The sequence below is a fragment of the Triticum aestivum genome, chromosome 2B, assembly GCF_018294505.1.
Source record: "Triticum aestivum cultivar Chinese Spring chromosome 2B, IWGSC CS RefSeq v2.1, whole genome shotgun sequence".
NCBI lineage: Eukaryota > Viridiplantae > Streptophyta > Magnoliopsida > Poales > Poaceae > Triticum > Triticum aestivum.
In genome coordinates, this window is record NC_057798.1 from 194,427,752 (window position 1) to 194,443,186 (window position 15,435).

At 45.9% G+C, this 15,435-nt stretch overlaps 1 protein-coding gene and 1 long non-coding RNA gene across 2 annotated transcripts; one reads left to right on the plus strand and one right to left on the minus strand.

Moving 5' to 3' along the window:
* The first annotated feature begins 3,343 nt into the window (after positions 1–3,343).
* LOC123044310 (galactose mutarotase) lies at positions 3,344–6,839 on the plus strand. Its single transcript, XM_044467019.1, has 5 exons — positions 3,344–3,731; positions 3,840–3,889; positions 5,231–5,357; positions 5,789–5,893; positions 5,973–6,839. Exons 1-5 carry the CDS (start codon positions 3,626–3,628, stop codon positions 6,590–6,592), a joined length of 1,008 nt encoding a protein of 335 aa, XP_044322954.1. The 5' UTR covers positions 3,344–3,625; the 3' UTR covers positions 6,593–6,839.
* Positions 6,840–7,583: 744 nt separating this feature from the next.
* Positions 7,584–9,326, minus strand: LOC123044311 (uncharacterized). Its single transcript, XR_006419968.1, has 3 exons — positions 8,641–9,326; positions 8,432–8,482; positions 7,584–8,203 (listed from the first exon to the last, which is right to left on the minus strand). It is a non-coding gene; the product is annotated as an uncharacterized lncRNA (long non-coding RNA).
* Positions 9,327–15,435: the final 6,109 nt, after the last annotated feature.

A 15,435-nucleotide genomic window follows, 5' to 3' on the forward strand; every position in this document is an offset into this window, starting at 1 on the left:
CTAGTGAAACCTATGGCCCCGGGTCTATCTTTTATCATATAAGCTTTCAATCTACTTTTATTTGCATCTTTACTTTTTGCATCTATATTATAAAATACCAAAAATATATTTATCTTATCATACTATCTCTATCAGATCTCACTTTCGCAAGTGGCCGTGAAGGGATTGACAACCCCTTTACGGTTGCGAGTTCTTTGTTTGTTTGTGTAGGTGCGTGGGACTTTTGAGGAGCCTCCTACTGGATTGATACCTTGCTTCTCAAAAACTGAGGGAAATACTTACGCTACTTTGCTGCATCACCCTTTCCTCTTCAAGGAAAACCAACGCAAGCTCAAGACGTAGCAAGAAGGATTTCTGGCGCCGTTGCCGGGGAGGTCTTCGCTCAAGTCAAGACATACCAAGTATCCATCACAAACTCATCTCCCTCGCATTTACATTATTTGCCATTTGCCTCTCGTTTTCCTCTCCCCCACTTCACCTTTGCCGTTTTATTCGCCCTCTCTTTCCCAATCTTCTTCTCTCTTTTTCACTTGCCTTTTTCTGTTTGCTCGTGTGCTAGATTGTTTACCTTGCCGTTATGGCTAGTCCTCCTATCCTTGTTATTAATCCCGAACATGAAATTCTGAATTTTAAGCAAAGGGAGGGAGAAAATTTAAAAGATGCTTGGCATAGAATTTGCAATGCTCAATATAAATCCGAGCTCAGTTAGACGCTGCCTCCCGCTTCACCGGAGCGCGGCGACGGGACGACCCGCCACCGCCCTCGAGGCGGGCACGGTGGCGTGGTGGTCGATCGTAGCCACCGCTGGAGGAGCTGTCGCCGGAGGAGGAGCCGCTGAAGCTTGACAAGCTGCGGTCTCCATCGGGAGCGGGCTCGCCTTCGCCCTCGTCACGGCCATCGCCAAGACCGAGCACCTTGTCGCCATCATTGTCTTTAGGGCAGCACCCAACACGTCGGCCATCTTCTCCGAACACCCACACGTAGAGGGTCACGTCGCCGTCATACTTGAAGTGGAGGGTGCACCGCCTGCCCAGACCACGCGCACGGGCAAACGTCTTCCAGCCCCGGGCCAGGGCTGCGTTGCCGGCGACGAAGATCTCCACCGCAACCCAGGAGGCCCTGCTGCAGCAGCCGCCTGCCTGGGCCAGCGGCCGGCAGCTCGCTGACGAAGGAACGAGGAAGCTGAAGCCCGTTGCCGGCCGAGTTATCGGACCACATGACGAACTCCGGCAGTACCTCCGCCGAATGGAAGCGCGGCCGGGGAGGCCGCGCAGCCACAGCATGCCTTCCCCCACCGACCGGACTGCCTCAACATGGGCGGCCGCCGCCACGTGAAGAGCCACCGCCGCGGCCGCGGAGAGCCACGGCGGGGGTCGCAGCGTGCTTGCGAGGGCGACCGCCTCCGCGCTTGGGCGGAGGAGAGCCGGGCCCTTCCTGGCGAGCCTTCCCCTTCTCCGCGGCCGAAAACCTCTTTGCGGGCGCCATGGGGGCGCTGCAAGTAATAGGAGCAAGGGAGGAGAAGCGAGCGGAAAGGAAAGAGATGGGCGACGGGGGCTCTCGCCCCTCCCCATTTATAGCCCAAGGAAGACCAACCGTCGACCTCCACGATCGCAGGTAATGATGACCCTTTTTGCATGCAGTAGGGACTCATCAAATCTAGCGGTCGCCGAGGCAGCATGGGGAAGCGGAGACGCCCACGCCCAATCAGTCGCCACGCGTCGACCAAGGCCGCAGGCTGTTGGGGCCCGCGGCGCTCCGCACTTGCCCCTTTGGCTTCGCCGCTAAGCCAAGTCCGAGCGCGCCTTGGGCCCGGGGGCTACTGTCGGCGTCCTAGGAACGGGGATCCCCGGACTTGCCTGCCTGCGGCCTACGGCGGGGCTCAATCAGCGGCCCAGTACGGCCCGTCTTCGTCAACCAACACTCAAGACCCTCATGAGGGGCCAAGCCTCGCGGGGCGGACGACACAAGGCCTCCTCGGGAGTGGCCTCACCAGGCAGGCTCGCGAGGAGGCGGAGAGATCAAGGCAAGGGGTACCTCGCGAGGTACCCGTGACGCAAGTCATGATGACCAAGGCCAGGCGGGCGCCAGCCCGCGCAGTGTCCTCGTTTCCCCTTTGGTGCTAAAGGGGCAAGCGCAGGCGCGGAGTACCGAGGCATCAGGCAAAGGTTTTCATATCGGTGCAACGAGGCCAGGACTAGCTAGACGACAGGACGGAGGTCACCATGGAGCCCAAGACGGCGTCACCACCAGTGCCTTTGACAGGCGAAGACCACATTTAGTCAGGATAGCTTGTACTAGTTGTCCTCTTTCAAAATGGGCGTTGTTGGATCCCTTCCCGCTCAATATTTGGGAAGAGGACCAGGGCCTCTATAAATAGGGCTAGCCACCACATTAGAAGGGGATCCGAACCCAGTTCATCTACACACCATCAAGCACAAGAACACCTCTCCTCGCGAGGCTGCTCTTCCCTTGTACTGTTCATCATCAGCCCAAGAGGCAATCCACCATCACACACAGGAGTAGGGTATTACACCACAACGGTGGTCCGAACCTGTATAAATCTTGTGTCTCTTGTGTTGTTCATCTAGTTAGCTTAGAGATCGCGGCGAGGCTGAGGGCGTGTCTCGGTAGGGAGAAATCTTCGTGCGCACCCCAATGTTCGAACATTAAGGTTTTTGCCGGAACCCAATATCCGACAGTCGTCTTGTTCTTCTTCGCGGATACCTTGCCCTTCTTCGCCCGCGCCGCATTTGGAAGCTTCGACAGGGGGGCACGTGGCTTCACGGCGGGCGCCGGCGCGACGCCACCCGCCGCCGAGGTCATCCGTGGCGGCATGAAAAGGCCGCCCGCGATACCGGTGCTTGGAGGAGCACCGGCGGAGGCGAAGCCAAAGCTCCCCGCGCTAGGGTTTGCGGTGGTGGTGGTGGCGGAGGGGTCGCGGGTGTAGGAAGGGGTGGGGGTACCGGCGCGGCCGTCCATCGGGTCAATTCTCTTGCGGCGGCGCGGGCGGGGCGAAAGTGGCACGATAGAGAGAGTACGGTGCGATTGTGCACGCGCTAAAAAGCACAAACTTGCGGTGTGGCGCTTATATAGCGCGGCCGTTGGAGATGCTCTGACGCTGCTCACACGGGAGAAATCATACGGCTATTCAGCGCTCCATCGAGTGATCGACGAGACAATCGATCTTTTTCAATTATCACCCGATCGACGCGTATCACGGCCATTAGTTTACCGTATCACCGCCACTAATTAACGGAGGGGGTGGTTGGCAACAATATATTTGCCGGGCCGACGAAGCGTGGAACTGCGTGCCTTGTTGAGAACTTGAGATAGATGGATCAGATAAGCCGATGAAAAAAGGAGGTGGGTTCGAATAGATAGACACACGGTGCGAACTGTCCTCTGTGAACACTTCCGAGGCAGTTTATCTAGCGAAGCTTAGGGGGTGTTTGGTTCAGAAGTCTTAGGATTTTTTCTAATCTCAGGGACTAATAAAAAAGACTCTTCGGTATAGTCTTTTTTTAATCCTTGTAGAAAAAGTTCCTTCTGTTTGGTTTGTAGGGACTTTTTCTAGTCTCTGGGACTAAAAAGTGCCCGAACCAAACACCCCAAGCAGGCAGCAGCAATGGCGGCCGAGCCCGAGATCTGCGTGCTCTCCAATGGCAGGATCACGGCGAACATCGCCAGCTGGGGCGCCACTATCACCTCCCTCCTCGTCCCCGACGCGCAAGGTTTCGTCAAAGACTTCTTCGAGCAAAAATCTTTTCTCCAGATTCCTTTGGTTTTGGTGATTCTTGAATCTGAACTCCTCCCTCTGCGAATTGGTGCTCTGTAAGCAGGGGATCTCGCGGATGTCGTTCTTGGGTTCGACACACTGGAGCCGTACTTGGTAATAACCGATCTACAATCCCATCTCTGTCTGTATAGATTGTGCTGTGCCTTGACTTTGGGATTGAACTAACTGGAGGTGGTGTGGCAATGCTGCTGTGCTAATCGCTGAGATTAAGAGTGTGAATTCTACTCTGGGTTGATTTTTTGGGCTGGATTCTGCGGCAAATTGATGTGCGGTTTATGTGTTATCTACTTAGTAGTAGCTCAGTTTTTGTTGAATTAGTCGGCTATATCTTACTTTCTTTGTAACTGCCGGTTGTAATTCTTCATTAGATAGAAAGTTTGAAACAACTTCATCTTGTATATTATTAGCAGAAAGTACCACCATATCATGCTGATCATAAGTAGATGGCTCTTTGCTGCCGATATAGCAAATTATTGAACAAGGGTGATGTTTCAGTGGCTATGGCTACATCTTGTTAGTAAATATGGCTTCGAGCTGAATTCCTCTTGAGAAAGGGATGTTTATAAAGTTTTGTCCAGTTTCAGGCCTTATGACAAGGAAAACTGTCAAAAACCAACGTTTCATTCAGTTTATGTCACTGAAAATTTCTATAGTATTTCATACTAACTTCCATTAACATCATGCAACTCCTTTGTTGCTCTTTGTAACAGAACTTTCTGATTCATTTTAATGAAAATGACACACAGTAGGGACTTTCCCTACTGTTTTATGGTCAATTTTTTTTCTTTAGTTTGTCTATGAATACTTCTAAACCAGATGCAAGTATAAACTATCCTGATATAAATATTAGTGATTTGATGCGGGACACATGTGAATCAGTGTTGTCCTGATACCTAGAATCGATGGTTCCTCAAATAGAAGATGCTTGATTTGTCATCAGGTCTCAGATATAAGTTCTTCTATTTGAAAATACTGTAGGTTGTGCACTTCCGTTAATGCAATTTGTCTTGGCAAGTCACTTTATAACTCTCTTTTCTGGGTTTTTTTGTAACTTGTACATAACCATGTAAATATTATTTTAATAAAAAATACAGTAGGATCCTTTCCTGCTGCTTTCATGTAAAAAAGAATTCCTATTGTTTTCAGACCTACCACCAACCAACCAAGCTATATAAAGTTCGTAAGTTTTTGAAAGTTCTTGACTTCTTGTGGAACTCCTTTAATCGAAGAGGCCGTAAACCTTGATGCTAATCATTCACACACCAAAGCCCAATAATAATTACTTATTTCAGATATCTACCAACCAACTGCATATGAAATTTCTTAAGTATCAAGAATGTATCTAGTTATATTAAATTTCCATTTAACTTGTTTCGAAGGGTTGCCTGTGGTTGTTAACATAGACCTGCTGTTTCTTCTATTCTGTTTTTGTAGAAAGGCATGGCGCCTTATTTTGGTTGCATAGTTGGCCGAGTTGCAAATAGGATCAAGAACGGGAAGTTTGATCTGAACGGAGTTGAGTATTCATTGCCTATCAACAATGTGCCGAACAGCCTTCATGGTATGGTTTCATAAATTCATGCGGTTAGTTTTGGCAAGGTATACACTTTGTTTTAGGTAGATCTGACAATGTGGCTATATGTCTCTGAGGCTTCTTTAGACTAGTCGGTTGCTATGGAACACTGTAAAATAATAAGTAATTTTATTGGTGATTTGAATAATTATCATGTGATATTATCACAAGTTCACTACTGAGTAGCCAGTACACCACAGACCAAGATGTCTTAAGCAGATTGCAATACATGTACACTCAGTACCCTAGTACTATTTTTTAGGCCTCGGAGAACCAAGCGTACTATAAAATTGACATGTCAGGAAATGAAAGCTACAAATTTTGTTCTCTACCTGTAACTCGTTGTATTACAATTGGTTATGTTCATGTGACTCAACTGCGAAAAATAATTTGTTTTGTTGCTGAATTGTAAATTTCAGGTGGATTGAAGGGGTTTGACAAGGTTGTGTGGGATGTTGTAGAGCGTAAAGATGGCGAGTACCCATCAATAACCTTTCAATATGAGAGCAAAGATGGCGAAGAAGGTAATGTGACCAACAACTTTGTTTATACTGCTGAATCCCATGGTTATGTCTGCCTATTCAAGCATGAATTGTTTCACAGGTTACCCTGGCGATGTAACCGTCAGAGCGATGTATTCTCTTCCGGAGGCTACCACTCTAAGACTTGACATGGAAGCTATACCAGCTAACAAAGCCACTCCAATCAGCTTGGCACAGCATACTTACTGGAACCTTGCAGGCCACAACTCTGGCAGCATCTTGGATCATTCGATCCAGATCTGGGCAAAGCACATCACTCCAGTCAATGAAAACACGATTCCTACCGGAGAAATAATGCCCGTCCAGGACACACCTTTTGATTTCACCACGGAGCACAAGATTGGAGACCGCATCAGCGATGTTCCTGGAGGGTATGACCATAACTATGTGTTGGACTCGGCCGATGAGAAGAATGGCTTGAAGCACGCAGCCAAGCTAAAGGACCCATCGAGCTCACGAACTCTGGACCTCTGGACCGATGCGCCTGGCATGCAGCTCTATACTGCAAACTATGTGAATGGCATCACGGGCAAAGGTGGAGCTGTTTACGGGAAGCATGCCGGAGTATGCTTGGAAACCCAGGGGTTCCCCAATGCCATCAACCAGCCCAATTTCCCGTCTGTGGTGGTGCAGCCTGGTGCGAAGTATAAGCACACCATGTTGTTTGAGTTCTCGGCATGATTAGAGATGCTGCCGGCAGCTTAAATGGCTGCAACTGCAATAGTTATAGAGTGGAATAAAACGACCAGAAGAAAAAAGTCAAGTTGTAGTACCAAACAAAAATAAAAAAGGTGTAGTGGCCAGAACTGAGTGACATTATCTCATTCAGAAAATCATGTTCAAGGGTGTCTTATATTTTGGTTGTGTATACTGTGACTGAGAAGAATTGTTCACATGCTTGCCAAAATATTGAAGGTCGTTTGCTTGATTTGCATGCTGAAGTGATTCTCTTGACATTTTACACGAAACGATCGGAGAGCTTACAAAGCTATTTAACTATGCAGCAAATAAATCTCAAAAGATTCCATTGACTTCAATGAACAATCTAATCATAAAGTGACAATTCATCATGTCCCAACAAACACACCACAGATTACATCGAATTGATCCCGGTAATGTGAGACGGCTCACAAGAACATGGTGTTGAAGATCCAAAAAGAGAGAGAGCCATCTAGCTACTACTATGGACTCGTAGGTCCTAATGAAATTACTCACATATCATCATGGAGGCAGCAAGGTTGATGAGCCATTTAGCTACTACTATGGACCCCTAGGTCATAATGGAACTAGATGATACCCCGCGCGTTGCTGCGGGAATCGGTTGCAATCTATTTCACGTTGTTGCAGTAAATTATTGCTTTGATTCGCTTACAATGAAAATAATGCATTGCTGATATAGTAGCAAAATGGATAGTTCATTGTTGTAGAAAGCAGCAGCCAGAAGGAATCATAATGTGCAAAATGAGTATGCCACTGTTGCTTATTCTCACACATCGGTTTGCTACTGCAAGTACAAATATGATCTCAGAAAGAGCTACTACACTAATATTCCATAGTGAAAGCCATCAGATGATGGAACAAATTTGTGTTGGTGTCAATCCAGTCCTTTGAGATCATATTTAGCAAATGCATCACTACCTAGACATAAAAAATATAGAAAACACCATAATAATAAATAATGTAAAATATGGACTATATTCAAATTCCATTAACATCCTACAGATTTGGTTAATTGGAAGATATATATTACCCACCTCATTAAAAGTGTAGTAGTCTACTGTCTGTTAGTGATGCCTGTCTACGAACAACCCAATATCACCACCTATTCATATTCATATGGTCAAATAAAAGGAAATCAATGCTATGGTCCAGCCCCATACGACATAAAAATGTTACACAAATGTGGAGAACATACATGGAAAATTTATTTGCCTCCATATGTAGTCCTGCAAATCACATGAGAAGACTGTAATTTTACATAAATCTATTTATATGAATCTACATCAAACCTGACTGAGAAAAGGAGATGGCAAATCAAGATCAGCAAGATGACCAGCTGTACACCAACATAGGCAAACATTTAACTCAATAATCACCAAACAGATTATCCCAATTTGCCATGCCAAAACGTACAGCTTCATAAGAAAAGAGAGGTAGGCAATAACATAAACTGGGTATGAATTAGCCTGCCCAGAATGAAGAAAAAATATTATCCATAAGGTAAGAATATCATTTATCAATACTACCTGCAAAGCTTAGCATGTGAAACAAACTTTACTTCCAAAGTGCAACCTGTATAAGTAACAGTTCCGTCAGTTTAGGATGCAGGGCTGGAAAAATAATGTAAATAGTGGTATTAAAATAAGAGTTATTGAATTTTTTTTATCGTATAAGAGTTATTGAATTGAAGGTATTAATGTAGGCTCTTTTATTTGCGATAATTCAAGGCATAATGGAAATTGGAAAATCAAAGAACAAAAAGGATCATGAACATGAAAATTAGATCTTCAACATGGATACCTGTTGTGTCGAGAGAAATATCATGGTTGTATGTTAAACCGAGAAAAAAAACTGCAGAGTAGAAGAGGAAGGAAGGCGTCAGACATGCGCATTGTGATGGGCGATTTTTAAGCTAGATGAGGGTGCGCACTTAAGAAATTAACTAAAATTGCCGAGGAGTAACTGCAGGGACAATAATTGCAGCGAATAAAATAGTAAGTTTCAGCGACCTGCTCCTTCCAATTCGGGGCCGTGACGGGGATGGCTTGCAGACCATGGTGGCGGCGGGAGACGCCGGCGTCCTGCTCATTCCTGAGGGCATCCTGCTGGATCCCGCACTAATTGGGGTCGCGATGGGGACACCACCGCGTCCAGAGCGTCCGATGTCGCGCCGCAAGGAGGACTCGGAGCCGAGGAACGGCATGAGGGAGCGGCTTTGACGACCGGCGTGGGGAGGCCGGCGGCAGGAAGAGGAGCCAGAGCACAACAACATCGCACCTGAAGGAGATGAGTCACGGTGGGGTTTTCAGTTTGGCTTGATGAAGGTGTACATGTAGAGGGATTTGGGTTTGCCTAGAAAGCGTTCGCGGCAGCGGCGCGGCGGCGGCGGCGAGGGCTCCAATTTGTCCCGCCCAGCACATGTTCACGGCGGCAAGGGCTTCAACTCGCGTTGACTCGCTGGGAGCGAAATCAACGAATTTGGAGAAACAGTGCAGACACCCGATTGTTGTTGTGATGATGTGAATGGAGAAGATGGCGGAGGGAGAATCAGATCCCTCTACGGCTGATGAAGGTGGATGATTTTGCCCCCATCTATTTAATGTGCGTTTCTAGTGGGGAAGTCGAGAGTCACGGAGAGAAACGGGGAAGATGAGCAAACCAGGTAATTAAAGCAATACGTGCTGGGCTGTGTTTTGTTGGTAGATGCATGGACCGGCTGTTCATTTCTGCTTGCGCATGCTGTCAAGGAAGCAGCTGACGTGGCATGTGTGCTGAGTTGGAGTAGCTGCATGTTAAGAGAATAGGAAAGAGTGGGGAGCAACTTCTTAAGAATGATAGATTACTCACATATCGTCATGGAGGCAGCAAGGTTGATGAAGATGGCTCCGACAATGGCTTCCCTCTCCGGCAGGTCACTCTGTGCGTTCGGTTTATTCGGTTTGCATGATTCGGTTTATACGGTTTTTCGATTTGTACGGTATTAATACTTTGGTTTATACGGTATGATATTAAAATACGGTTCGGTTTCGGTATATACCAAATTATTTTGGTATGGTTTCGGTATATACCATAATAACCAAAGTTGACGCGAATTTGAAAATGATATACTATATTTTACAAACTTATAAATTCAAACACATACTTTTTAAATACAAATACTATATAACTTTATATAAGTATATATGCATGCCCCAATTCATGCCTTGAAAGGTTATGGACGACGTGGTTAGCATTTTTGCAAGAGAAAAATTACTACGTTACAAGAAAAAATGGGTGTTCTTTGCAGGAAATTTTACTCTTATACAAGAAAAATGACTACTTGTATCGTTGTTTGCCTCAGGATATATATATTTTTATTTCGGTTTATTCGGTTAACCATTTGGTTTTTCGGTATATACCATAAAAACCGAAATTCAAAACGGTATGAAAAGTTCATACCATATCGAAACCAGAAACCATAAAAATCGTGAATTCGGTTCGGTTCGGTTTATTTTCGGTATGGTTTTTCGGTTCGGTTTTAAAATGCACAGAGTGACCGGTAGGGCTCCGGAACAGGCCTCCGGATGAGATCTTCATGGAAAAGTGGCTTCTGGCGGCGATAACATTCTTCTAAAAATATGGCAAAGGGTTTCGGTATTTATAGGCAATTATGGCGATGGATTCGGGTCAAGGCAGTGCAGGGAGGCCCACACGGGCAGGTGGCGCGACCACCCCTGGCCATGCGGGGTGGCCGTGTGGGCTCATGGCTTGCCTTCTCGATCTCTCCCGAAGCTTTTGGTGTTTCGTGTTGCCCCAAAAAAAATCTTATTAAAGTGGCAAGTGATTTTGACCTCCGTAGATATTGATTTCTTGCGAAACCAAAAATAAGCAGAAAACAAGAACCAACACTGGGCGCTAAATCAATAAGTTAGTCTAGAAAAATATTTTAAATTGCTATAAAATGGTAATATAATAGCAATGAAACAATCAAAAATTGTAGATACATTTGAGAAGTATCAGTAGATGAGGGTGTATGTGATAAAGTAACACAACAATGTTTTAATAAGGTTAAGTCGCCTCGTCGAAGCACGACCTACATCCTATGAGGAGAGTCATCAAGAGTGGTGCTCGGCGCACGCCACACGTGGGGTGTTGCCGCTTCCTAAGTACCATGACTCCCGACTAGTCTGAGCCTTACTAGATCCCTCGGAATCGAGTTCCCAACCTCCTGTTGAGTCTTTGTTCTAGGGAGGGGGGAGAGTGACTTCTACCCTTGAGTTTATTCAAGCGGGAATGGATTATTTAGATGCCAATGTGGGGTCTTATATAGCCTAGGTGACCTTTTTGAATGACCAAGGCTACCCTTGAGCAGAGGAAGTGGAATGTTAGAACTATGTAATTTTTCGTCCTTTTGCCCATATCCCTCTAGTTGGGATAGGAGGTGGATTATAGCCCACTTATTATATGTCTTTGTCATTTGGTCAGATATGCAACTTGTTGGTCGGATATGCTTGATACGTCCATTTTGCATCATGCTTCTATATTGATATTTATTGCATTATAGGCTGTTATTACACATTATATCACAATACTTATGCATTTTCTCTCTTATTTTATAAGGTTTACATGAAGAGGGAGAATGTCGGCAGCTGGAATTCTGGACTGGAAAAGGAGCAAATATTAGAGACCTATTCTGCACAACTCCAAAAGTCCTGAAACTTCACGGAGAATTATTTTGGGATATATAAAAAATATTAGACGAAGAAAGCACCAGAGGGGGCCACCTGCCATCCACAAGGGCGGAGGGCGCGCCCCCCTACCTTGTGGGCCACCTGGCAGGCCACCGATGCCCATCTTCTGCTACATGGTGTGTTTTGACCTGGAAAAAATCAGAAGGAAGCCTTTGGAACGAATCGCCGCCGTCTCGAGGCGGGACCTGGGCAGAACCAATCTAGGGCTCCGGCGGAGCTGTTCTGCCGAGGAAACTTCCCCCTGGGAGGGGGAAATCGAAGCCATTGTCATCACCAATGATCCTCTCATCGAGAGGGGATCAATCTCCATCAACATCTTCACCGGCACCATCTCCTCTCAAACCCTAGTTCATCTCTTGTATCTGATCTTTGTCTCAAAACCTCAGATTGGTACTTGTGGGTTGCTAGTAGTGTTGATTACTCCTTGTAGTTGATGCTAGTTGGTTTATTCGGTGGAAGATCATATGTTCAGATCCTTAATGATAATTAATACTCCTCTGATTATGATCATGCACATGCTTTGTGAGTAGTTACGTTTGTTCCTGAGGACATAGGAGAAGTCTTGTTATAAGTAATTGTAGCGACCCGACCTCAGATGGTCAAGTCTCTGTGCTCAGGTGTCATCCCTGGATCAGTAATGCTGACACCACACAGTACTTCGAAGGATTTATAACAGAGTAGCAATCACACACTTATTACAATAATATGGCTTAAGGTCATCTAATGCGATAACAGCGGAAGGCTTGGAAGATAAAGTGAGTCCATCAACTCCAACGACATAGCTGAGCTGCACGGCAACGACCTACGAACCTTACTCCTCGTCCGAAAAGTCTGCAACATAATACGTTGCAGCCCGAGAACCGGTCAGCACATGGAATATGCTGGCAATGTAACACAAAAGAGCAATAACAGAATAATGCTACCACTACATGCATATTTGGCTGGTGGAAATCTCTATGGTTACAGTTTTCCAAAAAGCCAATTTTTCCCTACTTCAAAGTAATCAATTTTAATTTAACTATCATGGTAGTTGAAACATCATTTGAGAAGGTAACCCCAACTCAATGATCCCAATTAAAAGTACTTAACAACCCAGCAAGATTAATTAAGAGTGTTGAGATACATGCGAATACTCAGGTACTAGATACTCAGAATTGTCCATAACCGGGGACACGGCTAACCATGATTAGATTGTACACTCTGCAGAGGTTTGCGCACTTTTCCCCGCAAAACTCGATCGCCTCCATTGATTCTCGCACTACATGGTGTTTGAGAGACGAATGACTGAGACACGGTCTTTCAGAAGCATTAACTCTCTACTCCGGGAAGACCATACCAAACCTACAAACCCACTACCTGCTAATCCACCTCTTCAAGGGCTTCACGCAACTTACTCAACTATGCTAGAGCCCATAATAGCTTGCGGCTGCACACGGAAGTTTCTAGCATGAATAGACTCAGTTCCCTTTGAGCCTGGGTGGCGGTCCATAGGAGAATCACACGGTAACCCCGGGATTTCCAAAAATAAAACAGGCAATCACTGGATACCCCAGGTGCCTCAATCCACCCAGATGTGTATTAAAGTTGCCACCTTAAGTAAACCATTAATTAACAATCTCACATCTGTCATGGATATCACTCAAACCCAATCCATGTCTACGAGCATAGCATGGCAATATAAGCATAACGTAGAAGTAACTCCCAAGGGTTTGATAATAAACAGGGCAATATGTTCTACCTCATCAACTACTTCCCAATACCCACATGTTAAAGGCATCCTAGTCATGCAATGTTAGAGGATTGAAACTAATGCATAAAAACTGGGTATGAAAAGAGTATGATCAATGTGTTACTTGCCTTGCTGACGATCCGTGAATCCTAGAGACTCGTAGTAACACGCTTCGCACTCCGGGAATTCTATCGCAAGCAAACAATAACATACATAAGCAACAATCAAAGATGCACAAGTAGAACTCCAAATAAAAGAGTTTGACTGGAGAGTTCAACTTAAGAACTCCGGTTTGCAAAAAGAATCAAATCAAACGAAGCAACGTAACTCAAACGACAGAAGAAACAACTTTGTTTTACTAATCTGGATCTAAGCCAAATTTTACAGAAGAAAAATCTTGTTTGAGTTGATTATTCGGAAAGAGGGTTTCGAGATGAAACTCCAGGCGCTTGAATCGCCTGATTCCGATAAACGAGCGAAAAGATAAACATGTTTGAATATCGGATCAGAAATCGCGATCAGAATAACCGCGGAATAAATTTGATAAAAAGAAAAACGACGAACGGCTAAACGAACGAGCGTTAGTTAGCAGAAACTAAACGGTGAACACGTTCGTTGAAACGAACGGTCGAACGAACGTTCGCTAAGTAAATAAACCAAAGAAAATAAACCGATCTATAAAAAAACGAACTAGGGTTTTAAAAAAAACGAAGGGTTTCTAAAAAAAAACCAGCGGCGGGGTCGGGTACCTCCGACGAGGCGCGTCCGGCGGGGCGGGCGGCTCCGGCGGGTTCGGCAAGGGAGGCGGGGCTTGGGGTGGCTGCGGGGTGGCGGCGGCGGCGCGGGGCGACGGCGGCGGCTCGGGCGGCGACGGATCGGGGCTCCGGGGCGGCTCGGGCTCGGGGCTCCGGCGGCGGCGGCGGTGGCGGGTGGTGGCGGGGTGGTGGTGTGGCGGCGGGGCGGCGACATATATAGGAGGGCGGGGCGGGCGGCTTGGGGAAGGGGCGCCCGGGTGGAGTCCGGCTCGGACTCCCTCGGCGTTCGTGCCAAGCACGGCGGCGCGCGGGGAAGGCGGCGGCGGCGCGGGCCGGCCTGCTCGGCTGGGCCTTCGGCCCAGTCGGGCGCGTGGTTTTTTTTTTAAAAAAGAACATTCCGCCGAAAGAAAAATTCCTAAAAAAATAAACAAAATCTAAAAATTCCAAAACAAGTTTTCTCCGTCTAAATAAAATATTTAGAATAAGATGAACTTTTCTTGGCCCCTAAAATGCAATTTTTTAAAACGTGCAAATTTTTCTAGGGCAAATAAAAATCCTGAATAACTCAAATAAAAATCCTAAAATGATTTTAACATTTTAACTCCGATATTTCAATTATTTTGGAGAAGTCATATTATCTCCCCTCATTTAATATTTTAAAATGAAATATTTTCCGGAGAGAAAATAATTAGAAACAAATCCTCGTCTTCACTATTTGATAAAATTTCAAATATGAAAATTAGAAAATCCCCAACTCTCTCCGAAGGTCCTTGAGTTGCTTAGGATCTCGAGGATTGCAAACGAAAATCAATAAAATATGATATGCATGGATGACCTATGTATAACATGCCAAATTGGAAATTTGGGATGTTACAAACCTACCCCCCATAAGATGAATCTCGCCCTCGAGATTCGGGTTGGCTAGAAAATAGGTGCGGATGGTCCTGGCGAATATCCTCTTCTCGCTCCTAGGTGGCTTCCTCCTCCGTATGATGACTCCACTGAACTTTGCAAAACTTGATCACCTTGTTGCGAGTGACTCGGCTATCAAACTCAAGAATCTTTACTGGCTTCTCCTCATAAGTCAGATTATCATCCAGCTGAATCGCCTCCAAAGGTACTGTATCATTCAATGGTATATCGGCCATCTCAGCGTGGCACTTCTTCAGCTGTGATACGTGAAACACATCGTGAACTCCTGACAATCCTTCTGGTAACTCCAGCTTGTAGGCAACTTCTCCCATCCGTTCCAAAATACGGTACGGTCCCACAAATCTCGGGGCTAATTCTCCCTTAACTCCAAAACATTTTACTCCCCTCAAGGGTGATACTCGTAGATAAGCTCTATCTCCAATTTCATAGGTTACTTCCTTGCGTTTTGAATCTGCGTAACTCTTCTATCTGGACTGAGCAATCTTTAGTCTGTCTCTGATCAGTTTAACCTTCTCCTCTGATTCCTTGATCAAATCCGGTCCAAACAACTGATGGTCTCCTACCTCGTCCCACATCAATGGTGTTCTGCATCTACGTCCATAGAGAGCTTCGAACGGTGCCATCTTCAAACTGGCCTGGTAGCTGTTGTTATAAGAA